General features: G+C 33.9%; 1 protein-coding gene across 1 annotated transcript; it reads left to right on the top strand.

Annotated features, from left to right (window-relative positions):
• The first annotated feature begins 3,948 nt into the window (after positions 1 to 3,948).
• On the top strand, positions 3,949 to 5,375 carry LOC17895291 (photosynthetic NDH subunit of subcomplex B 2, chloroplastic). Its single transcript, XM_006302290.2, has 3 exons — positions 3,949 to 4,418; positions 4,485 to 4,919; positions 5,030 to 5,375. The coding sequence occupies exons 1-3, from the start codon at positions 3,996 to 3,998 to the stop codon at positions 5,225 to 5,227; spliced, it is 1,056 nt and encodes a 351-aa protein (XP_006302352.2). The 5' UTR covers positions 3,949 to 3,995; the 3' UTR covers positions 5,228 to 5,375.
• The last annotated feature ends 3,652 nt before the right edge of the window (positions 5,376 to 9,027 follow it).

The raw sequence follows: 9,027 nt of genomic DNA, 5'->3' as shown, positions 1-9,027 counted from the left end.
GCATCACACCTGATTGGATTGATACCTATTGTACTGCAATGACATGATAGTACTATAGGGTAATTGATAGAAAAATCGTAGTATCAGCAAGCATAAACGATTTTTGGTTTTCAGTGATCCTAAGCGAACATGTTAAACATGCGATAAATGTAAAGCTGTAAAACATAGACTACCATGCATAAACTAAAACGTAACGATTATTGATACTGGCAAGAAAACAAAGCAGACCAAGTAAATAACAAGAGAATTAAACAGAAAGCACAATTGGATAGAAGATCCTGAGGATGAGGTTATTAATGTAGGTGGAGTATGCTAATCTACTTCGAGTGTTTATCAAACTGCAAACATTCTAATCCCTAGACAATGAACTTCTAATACTAGTCAATCCAATCTCTTGGCAGAAACTATCAAGTTTACAACACTTCCTAATCTCAATTCTCATTGATGAAACATGCAGTAAACAGGCATAAAGAAACAGCTCATTAATATCAATAAACATCTTAGACAACCAATCTCTTGGGCTAAGCATGTAAATCTCTGGCACTAGTTGGTTCAGACATTTCATCATATATCTTTCGGGTATGAAATGTCTATGACCCAGTTCCAATTGATCAGAGAAAAACTAGCTAATAAAACTCTAGTACAGAAGGGAAACAAAACGAATCTAACATAAACACTCTAGCAAACTAACATCTTCCACCTAATTTATCCCATCCTCAAGAACCCTAACACTACTCGGACGCAGAAATCATGTTAAACATCATGAAACAAGAATCGTTCAAAACATGCATAATAATAAAGATGACAGGAAGAGTAACAACAATGATTCAAGAACTAACTGCAAAGTATCAATAACTCAAAAGAAATCTCGATTACAATTCTCAGGATCGTTTGGTGGCTAACAACAAAAACCTAATAAAAACTCGATCCCTTGGGCAATCCAAATGAGACCTATTTATAACAATGTTTGGGAAAACCTTAAAACATAAAACGACAACGTAAAAGCGGTTTAAAAGTTGTAATGGTCATGTCGGTCGAGTGAGCGTGTCGAGTAACACTTAATTTCTTCTCTGCATCATTTCATACTCGACCGTGTTCCTCGAGTGATCATGTCGAGTGACCTGTGAAACCATCAGCTGCTTCTTTGCTTTGCTCGATCATGTCACTCGAGTGAGTGCATCGAGTGACAGGTGGTTCTGCTTCGCTTCCCTTCTGCTCGATCAGCTACTCGATCGTATACGTCTGCTGCTCACTCGATCGTCGATGTAATTGCAACGCATCCTTGCTTCTCACTTGATCGTCCCACTCGATCGTGTGCATGTCAAGTAACGCTTGTTCCTCTGCTTCGCTCTGCATGTCTCCTAAGTACATGAAACACTCTAAATATGCACAATGTATGCAAGATATGCATGATATGCATAAAGCCTACTTAAGTATGTAAAACATGCAGAAAGGGATCAATATGATGCGAATCAACAAGTGAATGATGCTGAAAAGATGATGAATGCATGCTCAAAAAGCGATGAAATACAGACTTATCAGGTCTCATATTTCGCATCATATTCAAAATAAGGAATTCCAGATGGGCAGTCATCATACACTGCTTCTTCCTCCTCCTCTTACTCAGATTTAGACCTTGCATCATCGCTGTCTTCTCCACTCTCCACCTCATTTATCTGATATCCTTCTCCATCGTCGCTTCCCTTTTTAACATCTACCAAGTATCTTAGCAGCATCTCATATTCAGTTTCACAAGAACTACTTTTCACATTTGACTCCTTGGTTTGCAAACCTACATCACAAACACTCTTCTCCTCCAACACTGATGATATTAGACCAGCCAAGTAACCCACATTACCTAGTATCACAGAGGGTGAACCTTTCTCAACTGTATCAATCGTGTTTTGGATATCTTCCAGTAACCCAATAGCTCTTTGATCTCTAACAAACTTCTCTTCCAAAACAACGTTTTTATCGATGTCTCTGATGCACACAAACAAGTTCATTGATTTATCGCCCAAACATAGAGACCTAGAGCATCTAAATTGTATATCGTCTCCAATCAACATTGGTCCAGGCGGAGTGCCATTCAGGTCAGCTAGCTTTTCCATAAACATATCGCTCAACTCCAAACTTTTCATATTCACCACCCTCAGACATCTCCCCGGTTTGCAAGTGTCCATCTTGAACTCCCATTCACCTAAGTTGTACAGTATCCACCGCCCACTTCGTACCACCATAGCATCATCGACACCATCCACTACAATTTCACTATACACAAGCATTAGTACATGCATATGACTATGTATATCCCAAAGAAAATAGTAAAAAGCTCTAAACCTCTTTTGCGTACCTTCCATTGTTAATTAAGCTCCTCTAATCTGCTTTTTCTCTCCAACCTTTTCCCAATGTAAGAAGCTCGAAATATCACTGATGTGGATCCATCTCCAAATTTTTACCCCCTATTTCTTCATATTGTAGCTTTCTCGTGAATCCATGACTAACCAAACGAGATTGTCCACATCACCATTCATTTCGATATCAACCAGTGATCTACAGTCGCCGCCGGTACCAGAGAAGGAAGAGCCATGCTCGATTTACCTAATGTTACCAAACTCCAAATGCACAAGCGTCGAACGCTTAATGGGCCTTTTCCTTTTTAACGGCCCAAATGTCTATATTTTTCTACCCTCTATTCTCTCTTTCACTCGTCCACACGCAGAACCGAGAATCCATATACGTAAGCCCTTTTTGGTAACTCTCCCCAAACGTCTCATGGCCCACAACCAAGCCTATCTCACAACCCCTCTATTAGACAAATAGTAAAAACACACTACTCTCACAATTACAAATAGTAATTGTACTACTCATCTAAATAAGTTTCAAAAACGTACTAAATAGCCTACTCACGCTAAATTTTTCTATTATATATATTTTTGTTACTATTATTAGGATTTGTGTGCAGAAATAAATCATGAATCAAAGTGTTAGAGTTCGCATATCATGAGGCATAAAATGAACCTATGTTCTCTTTGACTCATCATTATTTTATCTACCTTAATTGTTCTGTTTAAGGAATGTGTCTTGAATATATCTACCTTAAGAGTGTTCTTAAATATGTCTTTCAGGAATTGTCAAAATAAAATAAAAAATGCCTGTCATGCTTCTAAAGTTAAGGGCAAGACAATTTCTTTCTTATAAAAACCAATACAGGTTGTTGCTAAACATTGGTAATAAACTTAATAATATTTGTTTTTTAATTTTTATGTAGAAACCTTAAACATCAAATTTTTTTCAATTAGCCTTAAACATCAATTAAAATGAGAATGAGTAAATAAATATCATTCCTTTTCTTTTTTGACAGAGATATATATTATGTATTCTATATGTAAAATTAACTTCATAAAATCATTACTAAAAGAGTTATACAATATAGGAAAATACATACAATGGTGAGAGTAAAATTCCCTACTAATCTTTCCTCAAATGTTTTACTTAACATTACTTGACATATTTTTTTTATTGAACAATTTTGTAAAATAGATATAAACAATAAAACCGAGCATAGTGCGAACAATCCCCTAGTTGATATAAAAGGACGTTAAAAGTTGTTTCCCTTGTAATATATATCTCCTCTTTAATAATTTATTATATTTTATAAATTCTAAGTTATTTAAAATTAGTTTAACGTGAAGTAAATTATTATTTATAACATTATGACATATAAAAAATGATGTGTCATTTTCTGCTTACTCGAAAAATATTAATGTGTCAATAAAGGATATAAACTCATTTCTCTTTTATCCGTTTTGTATTGATTTAATCTTAAATTTTATCTTGTGTAATGTAGAAGCTCACAACCACATGCTAAAGAAAAGAGTTTAAGAAAACGACAGAAAAAAAAAAGTTGGACAAAGATTAGGCTTTATTGCAGTAGACACTCTCACTCGTCTCACTCGTCTTATCTTTTCTTCTCCGATCCTTACTCTCCATCAATGGCTTCTCTTATCTCTTTCTCTTCTCTCCCAAAACCAAAAGCCATAAGAAGTTCAGTTTCAGCTCCTCAGACACAGACAATAACTGAGAGGCTTGAAGATAAATTCGGACGAAAAGGTATAAAATTCTCGGAATCAAATAATAGTCCTATGGTGGAACTTAAGGTCAGAAATGGAAGTTCGTTAAAGATGAGTTTATCAGATGCTCATGTCATCTCATATAAACCAAAGGTGTACTGGAAAGACGATGGATTCGAGGAAGTCCTTTACACAGTTGACGGCGATGAGAGGAGAGGTGGAGTTGGTGTTATTATTGTAAACGCAGAAGAAGCTACTAAACCAAAAGGAGTGTCTTCTTCAGTACTCTCAGGATATGATTGGAGTGTTAAAGATACTGATTCAGACGCCATTGATGCTCTTCAGGTGATTAATTATATATATTAAATCTTGTCTAAACAATGCTGAAATCTTTATGAACGTCATTTTCAGATCGAACTGAGCTGTACGGCCGGGGTGCTCGACATAACTTATATCGTCTCTCTGTATCCTGTAAGCATGGCTACAGCTCTAGTTGTGAAGAACAATGGACGAAAACCGGTTACCCTTAAACCCGGGATTATGAGTTACTTGAGGTTCAAGAAACGAAATGGGGCTGGAATTCAAGGTCTAAAAGGATGCTCTTATTGCCCCAACCCTCCTTTGTCATCGCCTTTCGAGCTATTGTCTCCTTCAGAGGCAATGAAAGCGGACTCTTCTGGTTGGTTTTCGTCTGAAGAAGGAGAGAAGCCAGGGATTTGGGCTGTTGAAGATTCTATGATTACACTTCTTGAGAAAAAGATGAGTAGAATATATGGTGCTCCTCCGGCTGAGAGGTTAAAGGCTGTCTATAACACTCCACCTTCTAAATTTGAAACCATAGATCAGGTAAATCAGTATGGTACCATTCGTTTCAAGATTTGGTATGCAACATCGACTAGGATTTCCTAACACTAACTTTAAATTCAATAAAATCTGATTAGTTTAGAATCTTGCAGGGAAGAGGATTGTTCTTCAGGATGATAAGGATAGGGTTCGAAGAGATATATGTGGGATCTCCAGGATCAATGTCAGAAAAAAATGGGAAGCAAAACTACTTCGTGTGCACAGGGCCAATGTCAATGCTCGTCCCAGTCGAGGTGGCCTCCGGTGAGACATGGAGAGGAGCAATGGTAATTGAGCATGATAATTTGTAAATTTCATTTAGTATACTTTTTTCTTCTTTATTTTATTTTCTCTGTTTTTCCTTGCAAATTTTTTTTTACTCTGTATCTCAAAAACATATTATGACTATACTGGATGTCTAGATCAATTTATACAATAACGAACTTAGATAAAAAAAAATTGATGTCATTTCCTTTTGTCTCAAAGTTATAGAGTTCTAAACCCTCCTCTCACATATAGAGTACTATGCCGTCTTTTCTTTTTTGTCGACTTTATGTGCGAGTTATGTAATTTGGGGATATAACTGAGAAAAACACAAAGAAAGGGTATATTAACATAGATATAACATAGTAGGGAAATAGGAGAAAACATTCATACGGTCTAAATTCATTCGAATCTGCACCCCGAAAGATGAGACATTGACAAATTAATCTTAACAAGGTTGATACCCACACTAAGCGGTGGGATATTTCTTCTATTTTTTTTTCTAAATATTTTTTTGTTTATGTTTTCTGAAATAATTATTTTGTTATGTTTTTTGTTATAAAAATCACTATTAATATAGTTTCAGTATTGATTACTAATATTTTTGTTTTTAGTTCTTTGCTAATATTTTATCTTTTTACTTTTTGCTAATATTTTTGTTATTATTTGTTAATTGTTGCTACATATATTTTCAATATTGTAATCAAATCATAGAATAAAATAAATTTCGTGTATTACATTTTTTTTGGTCAACATTGAAAGAAATCGTGTATTACAATGTTTTCTTGTATTATGCTGTTTTTCGAGCTCCCATAATTAGGATGTTTTTGTCCTGAACGTCTCAAAATCGTTAAATTTCTAAAGTTTATTTCCGTAAGCGTTTATATTTTTGCAAATTTGCAGATTTTGCTGAAATATACATATTAATTTTAAACACTTTTCCTATCTTTAATCTCCAATATAAATAATAATTTGTGTTTAGATTTATATTTATTTGTTTAATTTGAATAATTATTTATTGATTATTTTATATTTTAATTATATTGCATTATGATCATATTCAATTTTATTATAGAGAAATGGATACCAATAACGAAAATGTACATTTATGAAAATATAATAAAGGGAGATTTGCACAACTAACCTTTATTATGATACCCTCTTGTAGAAAAGGGTATCATAATAAAGGTTACTTGTGCAAATCTCCCTTTATTATATTTTCATAAATGTACATTTTCGTGTTTTATATTTTAATAATTATATTACATTTATATTGACCTTTTTGTTTAATTTTTGTTGTGCATGCTAGCTCTTAAATCTTTTGCAAACTACATCTTTTCAACCGTTAAATTACTAATTTAAACTTTTAATACCGCTTGAAAACCAAACTCATGCTTCCGTTTTTTTTATCAATGAAACCTTTTACTTTTTACTTTTTATTCGTTAAATTACAGCTGGAAAAATACTTTTTTTTTATTGGTCAATCATATCTGATGTGTAATAATTGTTATAAATTGATTGGGTTGTTGTTTTAATTGATGTATTAACACATGCTTCAATGAAAAAGCTTATGTATCAACACGGGAGAAAAAGGTTATGTGTCATAAAAATTCTGAACTTTCAAATTTGGGACGATTTAATCCTGAACTTTCAAGAAGTCATTATAATCACAAATTTTCAATCAAATTTTCCGTAAAATAGCTAAGTTTCATTGACCTTGCTGATTTAAGCACGGTGTTTGATTTCTGCTAAAATTTTGAAGACATGGTTAACTATATATGAGCTGTTTCCATTTAGCCTAAACGACCATGTTTTAAAAAATATGAAACGGTGTCAAAATTTGCTTTCTTCCTTCATGGGTCCGCGCCATGGCTACAATTCGATAAGAGGGATTTAGATTTGTGAATTGTAAAGCAATTTGGGGATTTTGTTTCTTCAATTGGTTAACCAACGTCGTTTTGTGATTTAAAAAAGGGGTCATTTAGGTTAAACGGAAGCACCTCACAAACATAGATATTGAACGGCATGCTTAAAGCGGCATAGTCAACGAAACTTAACTATTTTACAGAAAATTGAACATAAACTTTGTGATTAAAATGATTTTTTGAAAGTTTGGGATTAAATCGTCCCAAATTTGAATGCTTGGCATTTTTATGACAATTTCTAGTAATCTATATATATAATGAGAGAGTTCTCTCTCCCTATAAAGTTGTCCACATCAGCATTTTTTTTATATCTAACCAAACAAATAATTGAGACCCAAATACTTATTTCTCATGGCCTGTTTAGTTTGTAATGTAAGGCCCAAATTAAATATTTATCTCTATCCAATTTTCTAAGATTAAGTATATTTCAAATGTTTATTTAATGTATATTTATATACTCATAATTGAAAATTTAATTAAATATAAAACAATTAAACAAAAAAAATAGAATTAAACTAAATAAATAAAATTTAAAATTCCTAAAAGATATATTGTGAAAATGTTATTAGTAATGATCACATTTCCAATGATTTAATGTGTTAATGAGATTTATAATGGAAGAAAAATATTAAATTCATGGTACAGTAAACAAAAATATGATTTGTACATATAAAACTTATAAACAAAAAAAAAATAAAAATGAAATATTAGTTCCACAGAATGATATACTACATAGAGTTTTTATTTATTATTAAAATTCCATTTAAAAATGAGAGAGTTCTCTCTCCCTCTAAAGCTGTTCACATCAGCATTTTTTTATATCTAACCAAACAAATAATTGAGACCCAAATACTTATTTCTCATAGCCTGTTTAGTTTGTAATGTAAGGCCCAAATTAAATATTCATCTCTATCCAATTTTCTAAAATTAAGTATATTTCAAATGTTTATTTAATGCATATTTATATACTCATAATTGAAAATTTAATTAAATATAAAACAATTAAACAAAGAAAAAAAGAATTAAACTAAATAAATAAAATTTAAATTCCTAAAAGATATATTGTGAAAATGTTATTAGTAATGATCACATTTCCAATGATTTAATGTGTTAATGAGATTTATAATGGGAGAAAAATATTAAATTCATGGTAGCGTATAAAAAAAAATTTGGGTAAAAATTAAGTTCTTTTTTTTTGGAAACAGACTTTATATATAAAAATTAAGTTCCCCTGATGAGTAGGTTACAACTTAGCAAAGCTAAGGTATCAGCTTGAAGGTTTTTGTTTCTAGGGACATGATGAAAAGAGATAGACAAGAAAGAGGAAGCATCAAGATGAATATCTGCGACAATGCCTTCAATCTCGTTAACGTGAGCTCCAGAATTGAGAAGAACAACCAGTTCCAAACAGTCCGAGAAGCAGGCCAGTCTGAGGGCACTCGAGGCTTTTGCAGCTTCAACACCTGCAAGCAAAGCCAGTGACTCTGCAATCAAGTCAGAAGTCACTAAGGGTGTAGAGAAAGCTCCCTGGAGCTTGGTAGAGGAGTGGGGGTCATGAATGATCCATCCCATGTCGCCTATGAGATCGGTGACCGACCAGGAGCCGTCTGAGAAGCAAACCCACGCATCAAAATGAACTTCTAGCTCTGCTTCAGTTCTTGGCTGTGGAGTGACGTCGCGTTTCTCTCCTAGTGCCAACTGCCATTGACACGCTTCCCAAATTGTACAGAGGTTGACATCCGCAGCTGAAGTTCTTTCTCCTCAAAGATCAAGCGGTTTCTAGCTTTCCACAGGTACCAGATCAACCAGGGAAACAAAGGAATGGCACCGAGGCCGGTTTGGGGGGGGGGCGGGGGGGGAGGGGGGTAGGTAGGTGACGTCGCGTGTCGGTCGTCGGTACGGAGGGAGGGTAGTGTGTACGT

Source organism: Capsella rubella, unplaced genomic scaffold, assembly GCF_000375325.1.
Source record: "Capsella rubella cultivar Monte Gargano unplaced genomic scaffold, Caprub1_0 scaffold_2, whole genome shotgun sequence".
Classification (NCBI taxonomy): domain Eukaryota; kingdom Viridiplantae; phylum Streptophyta; class Magnoliopsida; order Brassicales; family Brassicaceae; genus Capsella; species Capsella rubella.
Note: the sequence above shows the minus strand (reverse complement) of the source record. Positions and strands in the feature narration are given on the sequence as shown.